This window comes from Montipora foliosa, chromosome 4 (assembly GCF_036669935.1).
Source record: "Montipora foliosa isolate CH-2021 chromosome 4, ASM3666993v2, whole genome shotgun sequence".
NCBI classification, from domain to species: domain Eukaryota; kingdom Metazoa; phylum Cnidaria; class Anthozoa; order Scleractinia; family Acroporidae; genus Montipora; species Montipora foliosa.
The window spans coordinates 26,057,791-26,083,155 of record NC_090872.1 but is presented as its reverse complement, the minus strand read 5'-3'; the positions used below and the strand labels follow the sequence as shown (position 1 = coordinate 26,083,155).

Sequence of the window (25,365 nt, the reverse complement as noted above, 5' to 3'; positions counted from 1 at the left end):
TTTCAGTCAGCGTTTAATACACTTTCCTTTAAATGTTAAAATTCGTCTTTTACAGTCGTTAAACAATGGTTTGATTGGCTAAAAGAAACGTACCCTACATGAGAGAGAAAATTTGCATGCTTACTTACAAGCATTATTAATATTATTTTAAAGTACGGGAGGAGATGAACAACGAAATTCATCAAAATAGTACCCCAAAAAGTGAACCATTCTTATGAAAGGATACGCTCCCCTTTCAGCAGATAACTTTGGCGATAAACCCTTCATTCAGTGGATAAAAGTTTTAGACTACGACTAACTGCGACGTCTTCTTTCAACGCCACTAGGTAGTAAAGTTCAACAAAAATAGTCCAGAAATCGCCAAAACATGTCGATCGTGTTAAGACCTTTGGGTTCATTACCAAGTTTTTTTCCAGTTGAGGAAATTACGACTTAATGTCGACATAAAGTTAAGTTTACATAGCTCATTTATATCGCGTGGCTTTTCAACTTGGAGTAGAAAACAAGTGGTTGAGTTCATTCTTTGGTTTTGCAAGACAATAGTTTCCGATTGCCTGAAAGTCACATTTAAACGCGAGATTTACAAACTAACATAATTCTTCATTCAACAAATCTACAGAAAATCAATTTACGGCTACCTTAAATATGTAGCATATTCACAACAAGAGCTAATTTTTTACATCTGCGCCCAGTTGTTCGAAAGCTGATGAACGCTAACCAGAATAAAAGATTCGAGACTGTTTTATTTCTCCACTTAAAAATTATGCACAAGACAAAACCGTTAGGCAAACATTCTGGATGCAAATCTTTGCAAAGTAATGTTAAATTTCATACAAAGCTACGATCATCTCAATGGCTTTGCCGGAAGCTCCAGAGGGGGCTTTCATGAAAGAGGCCCTGGTAAATTTCGAGATGCCCACGATTAAAGATTGCCAAACCGGCTTAACTAAAATATACTAATGCTAGGCATCATAACTTTGCACTCCTATCATCCACGGCCGTGAACAACGAACCAGTAAACATGATATGCTTGAAATTGTTGTTTTTGGTCCAATTATTTTATTTTATTTTGTCGATCATGCGCAAGCAAGCCGCTCATGTAACTGACTGCCGTTGCAAAAACGGAACACTTTCATGCATATCTGCTATTTTATTATTCCTCATGGATACCACTACTACTATTTTAAATTTTGTACGTCAAAACGAGGTTAGAAAGAAAAACTTCATTATTTTTCTTTTGCCGATTGGCGAACAGGGCCGCCACCTCGAACACATATGGAAAAATATATTTCAAAGCCATACAACTAAAGATGACAGGCCCGTAGACCTACCAGCTTAGCGACGGTGCATTGAACGAACACAGGCAAAATATCACAGATAAAACAAAGAAAACAAGCAACAGATGTAACGCTTGTCGCTTTTGGTCCCCTTACTCAGTTTAAGAACTGACTTGTGCTCTCTAACTGCCGATAAAAATTCCGAACCTGTTCCCTGCTGTTTGAGTCCTACAAATATATTTTGTTGTCCCGTTTCCCCATTACTTTGTTTCAGCTCATGTGTTCTCCAATTCAAATTAGCCATCTTCCCTTAAGGAGGCTCGAAACGGTTTCAACACTTGGATGACTCTCTGTTTAGATCGAAGCAATAATATATAATCTGCAAGTGTTTCTGATATTGTAATTTATATATTTAATTTATATTGGCTTGATGCGAAAGCGTTGTCAATTAATAAATGTAGATGTAGATGTAGAAGGACGCTACAACACTGTATCACGCAACAGCAATGTTATGGTACCATATGAAACACAGACTATTTCCAAATAAGATGTGGTCATTATTGTAATGTAATAAGTTATCTTGGCAACAGGAAAGCCCAGCAAAAACACCCTATATTTTGGATTTAGTTGCTCATATCTCAAAAACGAACTAGGTGACCCCCCTTTTTTATTGCTGAAACTTTCGGCAAAGTTTAAACATTTTCTGTCCAGCGGATTTAGAACTACCTTAAAAAATCAAAAAATTAAGGTGGCTCTAATCCACTAGACAGAAAGTTTTATCTTGCCCTTCTGATTACTTTTCAGAAATAAAAAATGGGGGTCGCCGAGTTCGTTTTTTAGATATAAGCAACTAAAGACAAAATAAAGGGTGTTTTTACAGGGCTTGCCCGTTGCCACGGTGACATATTACGTCACAATAACGACTGTATGTTCATTTGGTACCACAATATTGCTAATACATGATACACCGTTGTGGTGCCGATCCAGCGTCACTTGGAAGCGTTGAAACTGGTTCGAGTCTCCTTAACCCACCCCACCATACCCAGAGAAACGGTATTTGTTAGGGTAAAACTTCAGTGTTTTGAAAAATACGGACTCCTCCGTCAAGGATAACCGGGAGGAGGTGAGCCTGGTGAGGTGTGTTGCGTTATGCAGCTTCAACAGCGGCTTCCAGAATTGCGGATTAAGAAAACAACCAAAGAACCCTTTCCCTCAAACCTAAATAGCTGAACTGAACTCCGCCGAATGAGCCTTACAGTTGAAGGTCCAGCTCCATAGACGACGATGTTATTTCTAATGCGTCATCCGCCCTTCCATTCATTGAAGTAGTATTTCCTACGAACGCACGTTACAATGTACTTGAATGTGCCTATAAATACAGATAGTTTGTCGGTGATTTAAAACAGCCATTGGCTCCACAGTAATGTTCTTGTTGGTACTTTGTTGCGTTAATCAATTTTGACCGTTGAGTAGATCTTCCTGACGAAAGCACTTGCCCCAGCGTAGCCGAAGGTTCCTAGGCAATAAGGAAAATAAATAACTAGTGTCATTATTTGCCGAGAAGGACAGAAAAGGACAAAAAAATTGTCCGGAACTAACTATATGAGGGGGCGTGGTCCAGTTGTTGGGTGCCAAGTCGCTGAATGCTGTTTAAAAATAGCCAGGTGATCTGGTGACGTAATTTGGAGGAATGGGAAGAAAACTTTTAACGCCGTATCCCACAACCGCGCGCGGCCTTAGGTTTTGTTTCCAAATTTCCTTCAGTATTTCCATCGCCAAAATTCAACAGATCATTCCGTGTCCCCAACATTTCCTGTTACTGAATGAACATTCAACTGGAAACTGAATTCGAAAATAACATTCAAGGCCGCGCGCGGTTGTGGGATACGGCGTTAAAATTTTTCTCCCCAGTCCTCCGAATTACGTCACCAGATCACCTTGGAGAGTAGTGGTAGTCAGCAGCTAACATAGTAAGATAATGGTTTGACGCTGACGATTTTTTTATGTTTCGTTCAACATCAACGAAAGATCAAAAAATAGTCAGCGTGAAACCCTTATCTTACTCGATGAATGCTCTTGATTCCATTCCCACTCTGACTACAAACTGGGTTTTTCGTGTAGCAGCTCTGAATTTAACTCGACCCCAAATTCGTGCACACTGCAGCGAACCGTTTGCCTCCAAGTCAGTGGGGTTTGCTATAGCTGTTACGGGAATTTAAACGGTTACTTTTCATACTGTACACAGGCCAGGCTGACGAAAGCACTCGCCCCTGCGTTGCTGAAGTTCCTAGGTGATAAGAAAAATAAATCCCTAGTGTCTGTGGCGGTGTTGTCGAAAAAAACGGGACGGTGAAATCTTCCCATTCAGCGTTACCAGATAATGTTAGAAATAATCTCTAAAATATTTAAAATTCAACAAAATCTTTAGGTCAGTTTTTCAGAAAAATCAGTTTTTTTAATGTGTCTCTTAATTTTTTTTTCACCTACAGATTTTTTTTTTAATGTGAAAGACAAACGTTTTAAATTAATCTGAGTTAACATGCAAAAAATGAAAAACATTCACCGTCCGGAAGCAGAGACATAAACGAGTAAAGTTGCAAAATCAGGACAAATGAAGGGGTTACAAGATCAGATTTTACGCATGCGTCAACCGCTCATTCGAGTGCACGCGCGAGTGGAGCTACAGGCCAACACAAAGGAATTTAAGTGACCATTAAACCGTTTGTGAATTTTCGTAGTTTTCGTGAATAGGAGATGTCATTTATATTCTACATATATAGGAATTAGAAGAAAGGAGAGCGAAATTAGCGATATTTGTTTATTTCTGGTGACCCATTTTGAATCGTGAGCTGACGCGAGCAGCTTTTAGAATTGCCTGTGCGGCTTACGCGCGCGCCCTCAGCTGGAAACCCTTTCGAGCCTCCTTAAACTGAATTATACCTCGCAGAGATGCACTGTACAATTTTCCAGCTAAGTGAGAGGATCACTGCTACCTTCTTCCGACTTTGTCTCCCCAAGAGATAGCAAAAGTCCAAAGTTAATGGGAACAGATGAACAATTTGCAATGAGAAAAACTGTAATTCGCCCTCTTTTCATTCACGTGAGTATGGGACGAACATTGACCTTCAAGAAATAAATAGGTGAAATCGGCCAACTTACCACACATGATCCCAAGACCAACACTGAAAAGCGCCATGTAACCGAAATAGAACGTCGTCTGAAAGAGACCGTACATTCTGGAAAAGATAGAACGATAATTAAAAGACTGTTGGAATTGAGTTCAGAGAGAAGGTCGAGGATGCGATGGGGATTTCAAACATATGTAAAAAAACATTTTTGTTAATTCAAATAGACCGAATGCATAAATGGCGGCCAAAAATTTATTCTTTTGTTTATGTGCTAATTAGACTCACTAGCCTCGCTCTCAAGTAACATTTCTTTTGTATTTTGTCCATACAAACCAGGCTAGTGAGTCTAATTAGAAAATAAACAAAAGAATATATTTGTTGGCGGCCATTTATGCATTCGTTCTATAAACAAACCGTACCCTGACAGGCACGGACCTGCAGCCACGATCAGTATGAATATACCACAACACCTTAAGTACTTCTTTTCAAAATGTTTAGAAAAGAAAAGAAGAGAAACGGAATTCGTTACTTCAGAGGTTGGGCGATAGGCAAGGTGACTGACTAGATCAGCTATCACAATAATTGCCCAGTTAAAGTAAATCCCAATCAAATATAAATCGCAGTAATGAACTAATACACTATTGTCTGTTTTCCAAATTAATCAGAAAAATCATTTGCTTACTGCGCCTTCAATAACATGCGGACTCTTTAATTCAAAAGTCAACCGACAAATGCGTTTTTCGCTACCGTCAATCAAATGTTCGACGGCTCCTCCCAGCTTCCGACTATGTTGACTGAACTGGGCTCAACGATGTGATTTGATTACTGCACGCTCGACAGAAGTCGGAAGCTCGGATGAGCCGCCGAACATTTGATTGACGGTAGCGAAAAACGCATTTGTCGGTTGACCTTTGAATTAATGAGTCCACATGTTATTGAAAGGCGCAGTAAACCACAGCTCAATTTCTCACAGCTGGCACTATTGAAAGTGTTCACAGACAAGATGTAGGAGATGTGCTTTTCCCACGGACACAAGAGATTACACTTAAACGTTTACAACACGATGTGGGTCTTACTTGGTCTTGAAGAAGAAGTAGTAAAATGAGTAAAGATACACATAGCCTGCTGTAGAGGCTGCCGATAAAAATGCTGTCCATTGCCTGATAAGAATAGGGACAGCAAGAGTTAGTCAACACATTATTGCATCACTGTGATTGAAGGGATCCGTACGCAGCTGTTACAACGGTTCTCGGGATTGGTTTAAAAAACAATGGACACAACTCGTCTTTGATGTTACCGGGAGTATTTTTTGTCGACTAAAGCATAGACTTCTCCATCGGTCAATTCCGGTCCAAAACGGCTTTTGTCGGCCATTTTTTCTCAGAGCTGCAAAAATGTTTTCAGGTCGCTTTATTGCCGAAGCGTTCCTTGACCATATTAGGGGCAGCAGGTATATGAACTGATAGCCTGTGTCGAGCGAGTCGATGAAAATGCTGGGAAATCTGATATCCGTAGTTCAGTTTTTAATAATAACATTTATTATAAACCACTATGAAAACTGCGTCAAGTGTTGCCAAGCTGGAAATTGATTGCAAGCGTCCAAGCGTTCAGAATTAAATGAAAATTTAACAAAACATTTGTTCCATTCGCGCTTGTCGGATACGAGACTGGTTATAGCCACCAACTCGGCACTTCGCGCCTCTTTGGCTATTTTGCCATCTCATATCCAACACACGCTCATGGAATAATTGTTCATTATTCTCGTTTTACTTACCATCTGTAATCTTCCGCATTGAGAAGAAAATAAGTGCACACAATGGTAACACAGACTGTAACGATGGTCAGAATAAGGAATACCAACATCATAAAACCAAAGACATAGTAAATCTTATAAGCCCAGAAAGATGTGAAGATGAAGTACCTGACAACGAAAAAAGGATGCAATCATAATACATGTACAGGCAAGAAATTGATTTCCGTAGTCTCTCTAGCGATGAAAAAATACAGTGTGGTAATTCTACTATGCAACTCGTGAAATACATGTATCCCTGAACGTTATGTGTAAAAATTAAGGTTTCCCTTTCTAAGGGAACTTTTTTAAGCTTTGTCTTGTTAGCCCGTGTTGGGTGAGGTTATTTTGTCAAGTTTTTTATCTCGTTTCCTTAACGTCACATTAATCATGTCTTTCACAGGATGAGCCCAAATTTGACCTCGAAAAATCACTTGCCACATTAAGGACAACAATAAAAACCTTCTGCAAGCAAGAACTTCAGAAACCAGTCAGTCCTTTAGAACAGCAACCCTTGATGATTAAAACAACAGTAACACTTCATGTTTTGCTTTTCTTAGGCACTAGGAATTTCTGTGTGTAACTCCTTGCACGAGTCAACATTCACGACTGATAGTATTGTTGACAATGACAGTAGTGACTCTTACATTTCAATGAATATTGAACCGAAAGGCAGTACTCCACCAAGGATTATAATAACAAGTGGCTCCATGAACCTAGAACAAAGCAAAAGCAGTGCACATTACACCAGTGTTAACAGGGGCAACTGAAATAATGTTCAAAAATAATTTTAAATTCTACAAGTGCAGCAGTAATTAGGGAGTGTCTTCTCCTTTTTCTTTGGCACAGACAAAGACAGTGCGGGCCATTGGTTAGGACGCTTGTCTTGAGATCGGGAACTCCCGGGTGCAAGAACCGTTCTGACCACTCGTTGAACCACAGGCACCCCAAGCTCAGTGTGAGCACGGCCCACAAAAATATAAGGATTTGGATCGGAATCCCGATAAAAAGATTAAGAAGATAATTATATGAAAACAACCTCAATTAAAAAGCCTAAACTTATTGCCATTGTGGATAGCTTCCTTCCTGTGTGGTTGTTTTCCAGATCCGACGCGATTTGAGCCATTTTTCCAATTTCTTCCAACGGTCGAAGCGGAGGCCACTCTTGTGATAAAGCACCGTCTTTGAAAGCTGTTTTGTTGCAATATTCAACGGCTGCGGTTGCTTGCAGGACTGCTATCTCGTTGATGGTGGGTTGAGATGAAAGTTCAATCTTTGTCAATTGATTCTGATGTGGAATTGTGACCGTGGGAACATTTTATCCAGGAATATTTGACTCAAATTGGTGGCTCCTGAGAATTTAGTCTCCAGTCTTGGGATTTTATTATAACTGTTGACAACCCAGAAATTGAAAAATGGCTCAAATCACGTCGGATCTGGAAAATAACCACACAGGAAGGAAGCTATCCACAATGGCAATAAGTTTAGGCGTTTTAATTAAGATTTTTTTCATATAATTATCTTCTTAAGCTTTTTATCGGGATTCCCATCCAAATCCTTGTATTTTTGTCGACCATGTTCACACTGAGCTTGGGGTGCCTGTGGTTGAATTTGTTCCTGGTAGTCCCTGGTTCAACTTCTCAGCTGCACTTGTAAATAGCAAACTAGCTTGCCTCCGGCCAGTTGGGATTCCAAACAGTTGTTGTTGAATGTTCTATTCTGTCGTGATTGTGTTTCATTGGCCCTGAAAAGCCCCTACATGTATGGGTAATGGTCAATTAAATAATGTATTTTGTATGTGTGTGTGTACAATGTGATAAATGAAGTACAACACTTCTGTTGATGAATAAAAGCAATGTAGGAACGTCTTTTATTGTTGCAGATGAAACAATTTGTCAAAGATGTAGATCATCACAATCAATTTTGAAGAAACCACCACCCCACTCCCTCTCCCGAAAAAGTCTGTGTGCATTTGCATGGTCATTGGTGATCTCTTTAAAAAAAAGTGACTCATTAATAATTTATTACATGTAACTGCTTCTTTAACCTTATCTTACCACTTTTTCTCTGGTATGGGTCTGGGAACTGTGTTAACTCTACAAGGAACGTCAGGAGCGCCATGGAGATTTCTCCCCAGTACAGTTCCCACAAGGGTTAATGGCATAATAACAAAGACAACAATGGCAGTAACAGCAACCTAAGTGAGAAAACCAAAGACACAATAAACCCAGAAGACTAGCCAAGCAATAACCATTTTCATCTGAAAAAAATAATGTGAAACTAAACAATATGCCTGTAAGTTCACATATGGTACAGATGTACCATAATAATTTTTTTACTTGGGTTGTGTTCTGGGGCCGAATGCCTAGCCGCCAGCACAGCTCCTTCCGTCTGAACTTGTCGAGCTGCGCCCTCAGCGATTCAGTCTCTGGCTGCAGGAATCGGTGATTAGCAAGCCAGATATATTTATCACATTACCCGTAATTTCTTAAAGCATTTTGGACACAGGAGCTATTTGACATTAGAATTAATGACTGATAGTATTCAGCCAAATAAACGTGTACCTGACCAAAGGAAGGATATGGGTGAAAGTGTACCAGTTGTGGGTTTTCATCAGCATCAATAATGTGCCAGCCTTTGGAGTGGTCACCTGTATCAACCACACTACAAAGTTGTCAAACATGCATTACAATGTATAATACAAATGCACAGAATTTGCCTTTCTTACCATCGTGGTGAATGGGATGGCTCTAGATGCCTGATAATAAATGGCAATGAAATTGATCATAAATGCTGTGCCACAGACAAGGAGCGGAAACAACACAGAACTCAACACCATCTGTTTAATCCACTGTCTCCCTAAAGAATGTTTAATAACACAAGAATTAATAATAATTAAATAGACGTAGCCAAGCCTCAAAGCGGAGCAATCAAGTTATTTATTCGTACAATAAGTTAACCTGGCTTGAGCCTGCAATCTAATCCAAAACCAGTACCTGGTCAGTGATCAGCTTAAAAAAAACAGCTGCCTTTGATGAACTCTAGGCTTGAGGCCACAATATGGTCATGTGATACTGATCAGCGAATACCTTGTTTTGACATGTGTCAAGTGACCAGATATCAAAGATGTACACTGCAAACGACTGCCATGTTAGGCATATTGATTATTATTATTATTAAATAATAATAATAATAATAATAATAATAATAATTATTATTATTATTATTATTATTATTATTATTATTAAATAATCATTATTGGGCAACTTCTTTGTGAATATGCGCCCACAAGCAATACCGCTAGCCATGATTGCCATGAGAAAATCAACTCATGGGTGCCTAAGAGTATGGTACTCTGCTTGGCGGAGCTCCGCCATCGCTATTTACCCCGAATACCTGAAAGCTCGGAATACCTGAAAGGTATGTGATTTCATAGGCTAAAGCAATGTACTACACCCCTTTAAGCAATACATTTGACCTCCCTCTGTGACAAAACAACTGCAACAATAACATTGAAATAAACACAGCCATAAGATTTCCGATGGCAAGAGACCTGAAACAACCTCACATCTTACAGAATTTGATGAAAATCCGAATTTATAACATGCAGTGGAGCAACCAAATGATGGGTTCTATGTTGGGGCTTCAGTATGAATCACTTAATTTAGTTTGCTGATACAAAGCCCATGTTCCACGAGGAGTGAAAATGCTAGATTCAGCCTTCTGGAAATGTTATGAATAAGACACTCTAATCTTGCCTGTTGACAACATGACAAAATCGCCAGTACAGAATGGTACATGTATGTTATAAATGGCTGAAATTTCTTGATTTCTTTCTGCTTCGGCTGTTCTTTGTACGAACATCATCCACCGATGTCTATGTTACAGTATTCTCATTTAATTGATAGTTTTTCATACATTTTCTGTTGCTACACTACTGTTTCACCCGCCTCTGCCTCACTGGCTGCTTTCACTTGAAACCAGTTTGTCTGAAGTCATGCTACAAACTACATGTGGATCCGGCAAAAATAGACATAACGCCAATGCTACTTCCATTCCAACAACCTGATCCAAAACATACATGTACTACCAGGGGTTTCAATAGAAGCCGGTTACCGGCGGTATCCCGCCGCATGCTTTGCCTCACACCGCCGGCTAGTTTGCCTTGATTTTCACTAAAACTGCTATCAAACTTGTCAAACTGCTGCCTTCAATGGGCTATCATAGACGGCTATTTCAGAAGTTATTGAAACCCCTGTACTACCCTATAGCTATGCCACCTGTTGAATTTATTTGCAATTGTAAACATTAAACATTGTTCACAGGTACATTATCTGGCTGTTTCAGGCTTGAATGTACCTGTCTGACCCAAATCAATAAGCCAAAGTTGGCCTCCCATTCTGCAAGGATTTGCTGGCTAAGGTAAGATAAGGTAAGGAGATGATATTTACCAGAAATGCACTTGTCCTAGTCAAAAGGTACATTAAATATACATTAAGAAACACCTTTTCGATATTGTATAATTATGTTTAGGTCCACTGTTTCCTTAAAGTTTCCAAGCTGTAATTTTAGAATCATTTTATAGGGGCTTGATATTTTCAGGTCAACTATAATGCACAAGTTGCACACACCTCCTTGTCGAGCATAAAGGCTGCCACCCATGAATCCATTGACTGGAGCAGTTGCAGCATATACAAATATTGTTGTACTCAGGATAGAGCCACGCCTGCAAAAAGAACAATCAAGAGAATTAAATTCAAGACTTGAGTGAACACACACAGTGCTGAAAAGAATCTTCCCAACTCAGCAGGGAGGAAATCCTCACAAATCACTCTTGTTAGCCACGCCGCACACCAGTGGCTCAGTTGTTGAGCATCGGGATGCCATGCAGGAGGTCCTGAGTTTGACTTCGGCCAAACTCAGGGTCTTAAAATAACTGAAGAGAAAGTGCTCACAACCCTTCCCTGTTCACACAACCCTGTGAAACGTAAAAGAACCCAAATGTACTATTCGTAAAGAGTAGCACATGGAGCTCCCGGTGCTGTGCTCAGGCCTCATTTCAATCATTCATGTGCTGAGTGAGATAGCTACAACTGTAATGGACTAATAGCGGCTGCCAGCAGCACCTGTATAATTTATGCTGATGTCCGATCTCACCAATAATTTGAATTAATAATTATGCAAATTGAAAATGCGCTATAAATTCATTATTCACACACTGCAAGTTGGATGGGGTGTTTATGACCCAGATAATGCAAGTGTTGGCTTACATTACTGTTTCTAATAGGATTGTCCCTATCAATTTTTTGGAATACATTTTGATGCTCTGTCATTGTGTGTCCACCTACACTCATTATAATATGACATTAAATTGTAGCACTGCATCAAAGCTTACGATGTGTAAAGGTCCCCCATAATAGTAAAGACAATAACACAAGCTGCAACAGAAGAGAGGTGATATCCCGTTCCGATCAGGCTGGTGAACAGCAAACGGTGTGATGCAGGTCTGAACACATCACCATGAACCTGTTTCCAACCATACTCGTCCCCAAGGTCTCTTTCCTAAAATTCAACAAAGAACACAAGATTAATTTAACTTGGCTACGTGGCCATTGCAAAAGTACCGGTAAGTGCAAGGCAAATACATGTAACTACTTCCTTACCATATCATCCAACTCGTCATCCTTGCTGTATCGTGCATAATCCTTTCGCAGCGTTCTCATCAAAATCATGGAAACAAGACCAACCAAGAAGATAACCATCATGAAAGAATTGAATATTGAAAACCAATGTATCTGGAAAAGAGAAGCAAATAAACTTTTAATAAAAAAGCAGGGATCGAAATAAAATTTAAAAATCCAGTCGCAATTTTGTAATGAGATGTTAAAAATTTAGTTGCAAGTTCACAAATTTTAGTCCTGAAGTGTACATTGTATCACATAATTATAATGTAATTGTGGGTCACCGCACTGTATTGTTTTGCCAGTGGTTTAAAAAAACAAAATAATTTTATGACCTTGCAATAAAAATATTTTATGTGTAAAGAAACCACTGAAAATGGTTAAATGGCAGTGTGCATTTAAATTACAACTAAATTACAGTATGATACAATTTTGCCCCGTGTCTTAAGACTGAAACAAAAACTACTTTGTGATTTTAAAATTAATTTCTTTGTTATTTTAGCAAAAGTACATTACATTTAGCAGAAAAAACAGTCACTGTTAACCCTTTTATTTTGCAACAGCAAAGGTGAAAACTACATGTAGTTGCAAATTTGTGACTCCTAAGATATTATTTTTTTGTCACAAAAGGAAAAAATGTTCAGTTCTAAATGTGGTCACATTTCAAGCTCTACCAAGGAGTAAACACTGAAAAATAATAAACTATTGCTAACTTCACAAAAACAATGTCATATTTGTATTTAACTCAGCCTCATTGCTGTATTTCTGAATGCCAGCAAATAACTAAACCATTGACTACACCCACAAGCCCTGTTGACAAGAATAACCAGGGCTCGAAATTAACATTTTTAGTAAGGCGCCAATTGGCGACTGATCCAAAAATTTTGGTCGCCAGATCTTAACTTTTAGTCGCCATTTTTTTCACTGATGTTTTTTTCTTCATTTTTCTGATGATCACGTACACATGCAATCTTCTTTATAGTCCTAAGTTTACGTACTCGTAAGCTTCTAAGACTGAGATACTAAAACTTAAAAGGAAGCCAGTGCTCGTAAAACATATCATTACGCATTACGAGGTAAATAATCAATGTGAAAGCAGCTTCAGTCACGTTTCCTGTGCTTCCTCCACCTTTGTTAAGTTTCCATGTAACATCGAGTCTATAGCTTACATAAATAGACGAACCTGAACATAAACAATTACCAGTTTTCCATATTTTCAGCGCTAAAAAGCCAAGGCTTCGTTGCAATCTCGATCGACAGACGTATCGGTACTAGGCCCTGCTCTGCCACATTGTTGGTAGTCGTACCAGGCTCCATTCTTGATTAGGTTACTATAAAACTACTGCGCAAAACACTTGCAAGTTGCGGTTTTTTTCCAGTTTAATTATTGAGTTGCATTAATGAATTCCTTTCAGCTTATCATACAGGTGAGGTTTACACTAACAGAAGCGACAAATGCTCTTAGTAATAACCCTTTCTGAAGGTTGAGAGACACTTTGACTTCAAGTTCTTTCCTGTTCTGCTCTTCTAATACCTCCCCCCCTTTTCTCAAGCCTGGTGCAATGGGTGAATCTTCCATCGGCTTTTGTTTTGCGAGACTCGCATCACGGGCGCGAAGATGACGTCCACCAATATTGTGCTTCTGCAAGGTCTCCTTTTTGAACGTGCGGCAACCTGATACAAATTCCGTTTTGCCTGCCAAGTGTGGAAAGGCACAACAAATTTTGCATGTCATTTTGTTGTCATCTTTGTCGAAAACGACCCAGGTGAACTCCTCCCGCCACTGCGGAACAAACTTGCGTTTACTAGCAGGCTTCTTAAGGGTAACTTGTTCTCTGTCATCAAGTGTTAGCTCTGCATTCTCTGCACTTTTCTTGGTGGCTGTCTTCTCTTGTTGGTTACGCAAATAGTCAGCTTTTCCTTTCCCTTTCTTCTCCGGTTTGGCTTGGGCCGGCCTAAGAAAAGTTAAAATATTCCACTGTTTTGCTCCGACACTTGTTTTCTTTTCAACAGATTTCACATTAGCCGAAATGTTGGTAACAGGTACTTGGGGGGTTGCTTGGGTGTGAGAGGTTGCATCTGATAGCCACGCTACTAGCACAAAGTGGTTAGGCTTGTACCATGCGTTTGGTCGGTCATCAAGACTCCCTTCCCTTGACCACAGCAAGTAGACAGGATCACGCCCATCATCCAACACAGAAAGTCGGGGGTTTAGCAGCTGGTGCATTAAAGGACGGAACCGGAAGTTGACATCTGGATATAGCGAATATATCGGCCGTCTGATGACCGATGCGAACGCCATCACGTGAAGAAGGGAGCCCCATACTCCAATCTTGCAACTGGCTATAGCTTCAGCCTTGACTGCTTCAGTTTGACTCCCACCATCTGATATGACTTTGTCACCAACTGCCGTCAAGGCAACTGTAAATAGAACTGATTCCGGGATCTCGGTAAATTTGGCAGTTTTCTTGAAAATTTCATGCGTTGCATAAGACTCGGCATTGGAGTACAGTTCTTCTGCAACTAGAAGACGCAGCCAGTTACTTCGTGTTTCATCACAACAAAGAAAAAGCGAAACGGAATTATACAATCTCCGTTTGCAGTGGATTTTAACGCCACAGGATGACCTGCTGGTTTGTGATCGATGTCTGGTATCAGGCTAGTTCCAAGGTCGTCCATTGCCAGCTTGCAAAAATCTGCTTTATCCGCCTGAACGGCCCACAACAAGCTCAAATCATCGATCAATTTCTTGCACGATTCTACATTGTTTGCATTCAGCAAAGTATGCGATGAATTTAAGGCATCTTTTGACCTAGAATTCGATGAAATATTCATGATCTGACCAGGGATCAGACCTCGTGTGAACTTCACGCTTCAATGATTGCACGTGTTGTTTAGTGCGCCCGCAATACCAGCTGCTGAATCAAACATGGCGCTCGATTATGAAACATGGAGATCGAAGAGCCAGAAGAGTCGTGGGTTTGTTTTGTTATTTCTGTGCGCATAAATCGTGCATTTTATCCAAAACTACGGTTGATTTGCCTTTGCGGTTAAAAGGATGAAGGAAAAAGGTGAAGGTTAGTCGCCCACTGGCGACTAGCTCTAAAAATCTAGTCGCCAACGCTTGATTTTTGGTCGCATTGGCGACCAGTGAGTCGCAATGTCGAGCCCTGATAACACTGTACAGTAATAGTACACCACGTGCACTGAAATACATGTACGTAGGGCTTAAAATTAACGAAAAAAAATCCAATCAATTTTGCAAGAAGATACAAAAATTTTGTTGAAATTTCATAAATTTTAGTTGCAAAATTGTCGAGCTGCATTGTGTTAAGTTGTCAGCAGTTTAGCAAAACAAAATATGACCCAGCAATACTTGTGTGTAAAGAAACCGCTGAAAATGGCAAATGATCAAAGGAATGGAGTTGTGCATGTAACATCGCAGCTAAATTACTCTACCTTCAGATTAAAAGAAAAGTCATGGTGAGAAACAAAATACTTTTGTCACTTCTTTATTTATTTTAGCGAAAGTAACAGCAAAGTGGCAACTGCTAACCCTTCTGCTTCGAAAGAGCGAAGGTGAAAACAAGTTGCAAATTTGCAACTTCTTCAGATATTTTAATCACAAAGGGAAAAAATTCAGTCGCAAACGTGACTGTATTGGCCACAATTTCAAGCCCTGTAAAACATTACCCTATGTTGGAAGAAGCTTGGATCAAGGTATTTGTCATATCTCCTTGAAAAATCCACTTTTGACTCAGTCCACTTTACCTGGATAAAAATTAAGACATGCTTATAATGACTTCTTGTTCACATTATGGGAAATACATAGAGAATATCTCTGGACAGCACATCTCCAGTGTATCTCAAAAGGCTAAGATCTGACCACATAATTATAAAAAATAATTATTAAATGCTGCTTTATAGTGCATACTTCATAAGTACAGCTGATCTTTGAGTTTGGCACGAGCTTGGCTTTTGATTCACTTGTTAAGCTGACATCAACAATCTGGTCACCATTATAACTTATATCAAACTTTTTGTGAGTCCAAATATAGTATTCATCCTTGCTTTCACCAATCTCACCAACAATACCTGAAAAAAAGGCAACCAAATCTTAAGGGGAAAAAGGAGAATGACATTAACAAAAATAGGCACGCAATGCGTACAAGTGGTGAGTCCTTTGGAATATATTAGGAAGCAACAAGTTGTGAATCCAAAAAGAAAGGAATAGAATTTAGTGCTGCCACAATCGCGGAATCAGCAGAGCTTCACAGACAAAGTAGAAATTGTTTACGGAAGCGCTGAACAATGGTTTACTGACACTTACAAAACTGTAGTTGAGTAGCTGCTCCTAGAAAACTAGAATTTCTCAAAATGCATTTTCCTTGGAGATATTCGCATCTTTTATTGGCATCTTTGACTTAAATATTCGAGTTCAAATAAAGTTTATTGTACTCTTGACTGCGCCTGATAACATTAAGGATTCGGCTTTTTCTGTGATTTACAGTATCTCGAAATTCTTTGTTCCTTGATGGTTTAATTAAACATGAAAACTGCAACAAAAGTCAAGTGGGATTTTCAGAAATACTAGAAGCTTTGATTGTATTGTGAAAGTCTGACTTCGCAGACATTCCAGCTAGAAATCTATTTTGTTTTCGTCATCTTCCCTTGAATCGCAATGTGCAGGTAATTTCCAGTGAAATCTGATTCGCTTACATTTATAGCATGACACATTATAACATCACTTTTGACAGGTGGGCAGCAGTCAACTCGACAAGAAATTGTATCAGGCATACCTTTTCCCGTCCTAAAGAAAAGTATGCGTGATCACTAGGCAAGAATGTTAACACCATTTCTGCGGTTGAGCATTGCTCTAGCAAAGTAAAAAAAAAGGCGACAAGTGGGCCGCAAACAGAATAACTGTACAATGGACATCAGTTGTTGAAATTCAAGAAAATCCTACATTAGTTTTGTAATCCATGCACACGCTGCAGGCCAACAATCTTACACTCATTCACTCCCCCACTAACTCACTCAGACAACCCCAATGACAATAAGGGTATTACAGTTACAGTGCACTACCCACAAAAAGTAGGAAAATAATTAATAGGCTCTTCAATGGGAAATAAAAGAATTACATGTACATGTACGGTATTTCCATGGATAGCACATTCTCTAATAAAGATTAATTAAGCATGAGGCAATTTCCAAAATAAAACTATTAACCCTTGACAACAAATAGCATGTTGAACTTTCTATCAGAATTAAGCAATGTACATGAAAAGGAGATTAATAATTTTATCAATAATTGAATCATGCAGGGGATGTTTCTTGGTTACCTGTATTCAAATCTTGTATTCAAAAAATCTTGTATTCAAAAATTGTGTCTAACAGAAATTTTACTCTCCTAAATATAAAGTGCATACACATACATGCCAATTTCTGATCAATGTACATATCAACAACAACAGTACTGTAATGCAAAATCATGAAGTATTTTACGGAACTTAATCACTTCTTTGCAACTCAAACAATGGCACTCACCCCAAATTGGTAAATCATCTGGAAAAAAATAGAGAGTAAAATAAAGTGTGAGATAAAAATGGCAGTGATTTGACAAAAAAAAATTAATGATTACACTTACAAGAAAGACTCGCTGATCTTACCTATGTACATTTGATACCAATAATGATTCTTCACAGCATAAACCAAAGCTTCATAATTATCTTTTGCTACATCCATTGTACAGTATCCCACAGGTGGAGCATTGACTAATAATACACACGAAAAAAGAAAAAACAAGACACATTAGGAGAACCCTACCGATGAGTTGGACAGAGTAACCTAAAACAGTCATGTATATAAGAGGCCCTCTCCAGGTAAAAAAGACACAATTTATCTTTGAGTAAATACCTGTGGATGCTCTTTTACCCCTAAGAAGTTCTCCATTCCAAAATAAAATCATCTGGTACTAGACTTGTAAGATGAAATCTACATGTACATGTAGATACTGTACACGGGGTTCGCACACTTTTTCAGACCAAAAATTCAAGGACTTTTCAAGGACCTTCAAGGGCCAAATTTTGAAATTTCAAGGACCTCTTTTTTATTTACGTCGATGAATTTACCCATAAAAATGGTCTGACAGTACAATTCTTCCTCATTTTCCGTAACGTACATGCATGAAAATAATGTACGTTTGCATGACTTGAGTGGCTGATTATTTTCACCGTAGTTTTCAAAGATTAAAAATGCGGGTCAGAAAAGAATTCAAGGACTTTCAAGGACCAGGAATGAAGAGCAGAGATTTTCAAGGATTTTCAAGGCCTTGAAAATGCACTATCAAAATTCAAGGGTTTTCAAGATGCGTACGAACCCTGTGTACAAGTAGGTGGTCCCCTCAGGGGGTTAACAGAATATTATATTTGAACAAACATAGCTACCAGTTGGTAATCCTGTTACCTGTGAGGGGTTCTCCAATAACAAGCAAAAAATAATAAATCATCTGGTGCCAGACAGAGTAAACCTAAAAGTGGTCACCTCAGCGTGCAAAGGCATAAATGGGGCATGCTTTTGAGCAAACATACAGGAAGATTGATGCTGGTAACCCTATTCCCCCCCCCCCCCTTCCCCCCAAGGGGTTCTCCAATAACAAGTAAAAAATAATCAATTATCTGGTGCCAAACAGAGTAGGTCTAAAAGTGGTCTCCTCAGAGGGCAAAGGCTTCAAGGGGGCATGATAGATACAGGTAGATACATGTAGATACAGGTGTAACTTTATGTACATGTAAAGTGGTGACCAACACTTAGCAAAAATGCTACTTTACAGGATGCCCACTAAAAAATAAAGACATACATGCAAAAAAGATTAATAACAGAAATTTCTTATTTAAAACGATTATACTACACTACACTACACTACTTATTAATCGGGTGGAAACCAAAACAAATATTTTAAAAATACTTATACCAACTTTGCAAGTTTGGCCAGACTATGTTGGGTGTTGACGTGAAATAAACAACATATTTAATGCTGTGCATCACTGCATACAGTGTATATATTAAAGGCCCATTTCATCCATTGTTTATGAAAACTATACAAAAGAAATTAAAGCTATAAACGCAATTTCAAACGTGTTAATATGTTTAGGTAAACACAAAGGCGTGCCTGTGTTTTGCGTGTGCCTTGGTCGCTTATCTCTGACCTGTACTGCATAATTATTTATGTTTAAAGCTCACTATCATTAAACTGGATTAAGCTGACTTAAAACGCTTAACAAGTCACTATTGTCTTGTGCCATCCATTACATGTATGTGCACATTATCAAGAGTAGAATTCAACTATCTCACCGCAAAATAGCTAAAGGCGTCCAGGTCTACATTCCGTGCTGTTCACCCTTGGTATACCATGTATAATTACATGTATTCTTTCTTTGCTGAATTAAGTTCCTAATACTAATAGGTGCATGACCTTAATAGCACCTGCTTATAAATTGTGATCAACATAATTACCTATCTTGAACCTGACAGCTCTTCAAGTTAGATATACACTGCATGCAGAAATTAAAATAGTTCTTGAACTCATATAATTATATGAGAACAGACCAGCACACTTGTCCGGGTAAGTGTGCTTCCAAACAAAATTATTCAAATTTCCATGTGTAACCTCTCACGCGAAAACGTTCGCTAGCAGTTTCCTGTTAAACAGCTGAAGCCGTTGGGTACCCATTACTACAGCGTTGGGAAGCATTGAGAAAGCCGTTGGGATTTTTCCTTTACCCATTGAAGGCCTTGAGAAAAGCTGTTGGCAATAATGTTTTATACACGGTTGGAAGCATACCCTGAGTACCAGAGGTTTTTTCTCGCCACGGCGGACAGAAATTCTTCGCTTCGCTTTGGCGACCGAAGGCCAACAGCACAAGCAGCAAAGCCACGAGAAAACCCTCTGGTACAGAGCAGTTTCATTCACCGTTCTCGTTGAACTTTGATCAATTTTATCAGATTACATTTAAACCAATCAGCGAGAACCAGCGAGCATCTCCCACTGCGATCACATGGACTGGCACGTGAAGACATGACAGATCTTCATCAGCAACAACCCCGAAGAGGTTTTCTTGGCACATAAACCGGCGTCTGGAGCAGCTTCCTTCACTTTTCACTGAGGATAAGTGCCTCCGGGTTTGCATATATAAAAGAGTATCGACCAGCGAGAGCACCATCTTGGTCAGCATCGTCGCCAGATAAACAAGTGCACGAAATCCTGCGATGCTTCAATTCCTTCATTTGGCATTCAATTAGGGCATTTCATGGGCAAATAACAATCACAATTGGACTTTTTTGGGTAATGGCTGTAGCCCAAATTATCATGGAGCTCTGCATGTGCACACGGAGCACCACTGTTAAGAAAATATGGTAACCCATCCATGCAAAAAATCTTGGTTTTATAGCCATGACGTCATCGTTTGTCCGTACGTCAGACATCCACCCCTCCATGTATGCCAATGTGACCAGTATCATGCTAGTTTACAGCATACATCTTTGATATTGGACATCCATGTTTTGATCAATTGACACCTGTCAAAATATCTGCTCACCAGTATCACATGACCATATAGCAGCCTCAAGCTTAGCACTCACCAAGGTCAGCTGTTTTTTTTAAGTTGACTGCTGACCAGGTACTGGTTTTTGATTGGATTGCAGGCTCAATCCAGGTTAACTCTCCTGAACATAAGCAAGGCTTCATTTTTCACACGCTTTCTGTGGCTCGACGTGGCTACATGGCCATACTACATCAACTATAGATGTAGTTCTTACACAGTCAATGCTTCTTGTGTTCAGGTGGAAAACGGTTTGGAAGATGTTTTCTTTCTGCATTTTTTGCTGGTTCAATCCAGTTTGACAAATCTACACAGTTATACAAGTCAAGCATCAGAGGGATATAAACTTAAAGCTGAGCGTTTGTTTTTAATTTGCTTAGAGCTGCTTTTTTCTCTGTATTGCAATTTTTGGCATATCTTTCAATGAAATACATCAAAATGTGGATGATCTCATTTTCAGAGATAAAATTAGTGGAATAAAGTACATCAGTATTTAAAACTCTTCTTTGACCTTGAACTGACAAAGTTCCTTTTTTATGGCTTCTAATTTTAGCGCGATTCCTATTCCCTGGCTATTGACAGTTGACTCTGAAATGGCTTTTTTCCTTTTCCATTCGCTCGATGAGGGGGTGCTTGTTTTCTTGCAGTTCAAGAAAACTTCATTGCTAAACTGGTGAATTCCAAAGTAAATTTTACTCGAAAAACCCATCTCATATTCATCGCTTCGTGATTCATGTGATACCCGTTTTTAGCGTAAAATTTACCGTGAAATTCACTAGTTAGGCAACGCATTTTTCTATAGAAGAAAGCAAAGAAAATGATTTAATTATTAAAGCAGCAACCAGAAACATCAAAACGTGGACAATTCAAAACCTTTTATTTTCACCAACCCTACAGGCAGTAAGAATAAATAACCAGGGAGCTCCACTTGTAGGCTTCGCTAAATCTATATACAGTGTCCTGTAGTTCAACACAAAGTCCAGGAATTAATTGAAATAACAATGATTTCCCGAATCTTGTTGGTAAAACCGCCAAAACATCCTTGCTGTGAAAAAAAAATCACAATTCCATCCCTTTGCTCTGCGCTTAAGTTTTCAACACCATCGAACATTTCGAGAACTTTTTTATGGCTTTGTCCAGATCTTAATCATTTTAAAATCTTTCAGCGCATGAACAAACACCGACATCAAAGTCTGCCATCTCCAACATCACCTCGTCAAGCGACAAACATTTCACATGCTTTCTCTATTCTTAGAAGCCAATCACTGTGTCTGTTAGATTAGAAAACCTTTGGGAGGTCGTTAGGAGCCAATCAGCTTTCTAGTCCCAATTCTGGACTAGGTAGATTTAAACTGGTTTGTCATTGGCTCAGTGCTCTCAAAGAAATTGCACTTTGCTCCAGATGTTGTCTTCATGTGTGTTAAACAGAAATTTTCTGGAGGAACTGTAGACGATTTGAGCTCGACAACACTCATGAAGATAGCATTGTTTGTTATTGTTTCAGATCGGCATTACATTTCACAAACATTCTCTGAGCTATGTCATCAGATACTCAATGAAATTGATAGCATGATCTGATGAGCATGACGTCCATTTTGTTTTATTCATTCCTAACAGTGCAGTGCTGTTTAGACATTTCTGCCACTATGGCCTTTTCTAAAGTGGCTCCCCATTTGAAAAGCAACTGCAAAGTGTTGAGTATTGAAATGTTTTGGCTATCAACTTGATACAGTGGCTTTTTTACTGGTTGAAAGTGTTGGGAAAAGGTTGGATTTGAGATTAAACATCGTTTTAGGCCTCAAAAGTTATTGCTCCTAATCAGTCTTATCTGAATCCTAATCTTAATCTCTATGAATTAGGAACAATGATGGCCTAAAACGATATTTAATCTCAAATCCAACCTTTGTCGGTTAGTATTCAGCGTGTGGTGGGGTCATACGTGGTGTTTAAGTGTTTGGCTGTTTCCTGGTTTAGTAATGCCCGGCACAAATACAACTTGCAATAATTGAAAACACAATCAATCTTTGTTTGAGGCAAGACCCAATCTCACTACAGAATAAGATATTGAGCCAAGCCAATCAAAATTACAGGTCTAAAAAATGCTTCCCCAAGTCTTGAAAACTGGGGAGAATAATTATACAGTGTACATTGTTCTGGAAAAAATAAGGGGACAAACCTCCATCAATTCAATGCAATTTGGGCACATCCCAGGTAAAGGGACAACCAACATTCATGTGATTTTAACCCAAAAGAAATGATCTGTACTTTACCCTTGTGGATTTATAGAAGGCACTTGATTGTGTGCTATGGAAAATTAATGTGTGGCTGTGTGGAAGCTGGCTAGAATGGATTACTGCAGTTCTTTAATCAATGATACATGTACATGACTTTGTGCATTGATGACTAAGACTGGTGTGGCTCTCTTGAGATTCTCTGTGAGCACTACAGCATTTGCAACACTGATGTAAAAAAATTAATTATTATAATTATGTGTACAAACCTTTAAATGCTATATCAATGCCACTGAATTCAAGCTCCACTCCTTGAATGGCCTCTCCTAGAGTCTCATGGTAATGACCAATACTCTTTTTAGACCCACTGCAGAAGGGAAGTGAAAAATATGTGTAGGTTTCTTGTCTGTTGTGGTATGGTCCCACTGTGTTCATCCACAGCACAACCTCTTCACCATCTTCATACTAGGGAAACAGAGTACAAAATCACACATTACATAAATTATTACTTATGGAGATAAGGCAACCTTGTGCTACTGCGGTGGTAGATGTACATAACTTGACACTTTTGCATCCAAAATAACTAAAATTTCCCGTTTGGCCTTGTACAACAAGTAAATGTAATCGTTGCAGTTTTGTCATAAATACAATGACACATGTACTGTAGTTCTGTATACAGTCCATTAAAATTTTGTACAGTCGCTTCAATAAATGAACTCCCCATCTCAGTTGAGGTTTTTTTTTGTCTACTTTATTGTGGTGCAAAAAGGGCATTGGGCAGTTTTCTTAAGTCTGATTGGACAATATCTGACATATGTTTCAATGCGAACAGGCCCCTCATCACCTCAGACAAGCATTTCTGGTTGAAAATTGTCTTCTCTGAAGCATTGTAATGGAAGGGAAAGTAGAACTAGATCCAACTCTTCCAATCACCCAGACAATGGGCTTCAGACCAATACAGACCCCAAGGACAAATATTTCCAAATGTCTGTGATGTGACACAGACTGATTGCAGATCAAGTCATCGATCGCAGACCATTAAAGTTCACATAAAAAACAGGCTTTCAAGGACTGCATATCACGGTCAAATGAGATCAAATGAGAACAAACCAGTTTTTTTTCATAGTTGTGGAGAGACGAAAACGTGTGCAGCCAGCATACTCCTAAAAAGGATTTTTTGAGGAAGAGTGGAGAACACACTCAAACAAAAACGTGTATGATGCTCAACCGGCAAATTGAACAGGTGACACTGGTCACCAGCAAGTGCTCTTACAACTGTGCTCCCTGGAAAGTACATGTACCAGTTTTTCACTAATGGAGTTTTTGTTGCTTCACATAGTTGCCATGGTTGCACTGGTCAGCAGCTTTCTTATAGTAAGTACATGCACCCCTTCCAACTTTCAAAAATAGAAAGGGGTGGTTTTTGCTTGTTGATAATTCCTAACTTACTATAACATGAGCATTTCATAAAAAAAAATCCACTCACAAATCAATCACACTCTTAAGTCTTGGATATAAATAATTTCCACATCAATTTTGGAATAACTTTGTTCATTACGAGTACCTTTTCATATAAAAAAATAATTTCATGTGAAATCATTTTTAACCTAAAGTCAGAATGAAGGCAATTACAAAACTGGGGTTTCAAGGGTCTACAGGATCGACTATCATGAGAGTAATTTACATGTAGACGACATTAACACTCAAAACAACCACATCCAGCAGGCTTTCTCTCTAGCCCTAGTTGAGAGTACTCTGAAAGTTCTTTCGCGAAACCGTTGCACCTAATCGCTAATCATGACCGTAAACAAACTTCTTAAAATATTAAAGCTTCAGATTGTAGCTGTGTCAAAATTGAAACCTGATCGAAACACCTAAAATACACTGAATTTTTCTTTACAACGTTCAAATAAAAAAGATCTGAAAGAACGCAACCCTTGGAATAAACCGTTACACTTTAAGAAATGGCTAAAGGGTCAACCATAAACAAGGTATAATATAAAGGCTGTGTAAGCTTAATGTAATTGTACGATCTTCTTTCGACGATTGATAATGTATTTCAAGAACTAAGAGAATGGACAAAAAAGCAATCGTACTTGATTTTTAACAAATTGGGTGCCTAGCTAAAACAGCCTGCTTCCCTCAAATGAATATCAAAACAACTACAGAGTCATGATATCAGACCAGAGAATAGATACTATGTAATGAAAAGACCTACTTTATGCGTGTGTTCGTCTCCTGTAATGGAATGGAGGCCCAGAATAACCAGCAGAAATAACGCAGATGTCTTTACAGATTCCATATCTGCTATAATCAGCTACATAAAGAAGACGATGTCTTCTAAATTCTTGGATGAAAAGAAAAGTATAGTTCAAAGTTTTTGGTAATGGCGGCCACCGGAATAAAGAGCGCCTGTACAAAACAAGGGACTGGGCGCTAAGCGCCACGTCAGGACGACGAGCGCAGAGAGTTCTGGGATACTGTTACTGATAAATGGACACCCAAACAGTCCCCTACCAACCTCGGTGTGCTCTTGGGTTGTGGGCAACTGTGTCTGTTGGTGTGCCAAAAATAATTTTCTTTCTTTTAAGCCTTCTTTAAACCACTTAAAATGCCCTTTAAATTCACGTGTACTCCTACCTTAGGGTAATTCCTTAGT

The 25,365-nt window shown here is 38.9% G+C and overlaps 1 protein-coding gene across 1 annotated transcript; it reads right to left on the bottom strand.

The window, feature by feature from the left end:
- Window positions 1-25,127, bottom strand: LOC138000453 (transmembrane 9 superfamily member 3-like). Its single transcript, XM_068846885.1, has 16 exons — window positions 24,925-25,127; window positions 22,976-23,171; window positions 17,545-17,649; window positions 17,423-17,440; window positions 15,810-15,970; window positions 15,569-15,646; window positions 11,858-11,989; window positions 11,590-11,756; window positions 10,826-10,920; window positions 8,923-9,053; window positions 8,252-8,391; window positions 6,842-6,910; window positions 6,180-6,326; window positions 5,482-5,565; window positions 4,437-4,513; window positions 1-2,793 (listed from the first exon to the last, which is right to left on the bottom strand). Exons 1-16 carry the CDS (start codon window positions 25,006-25,008, stop codon window positions 2,726-2,728), a joined length of 1,752 nt encoding a protein of 583 aa, XP_068702986.1. The 5' UTR covers window positions 25,009-25,127; the 3' UTR covers window positions 1-2,725.
- Between the last annotated feature and the right edge of the window lie 238 nt (window positions 25,128-25,365).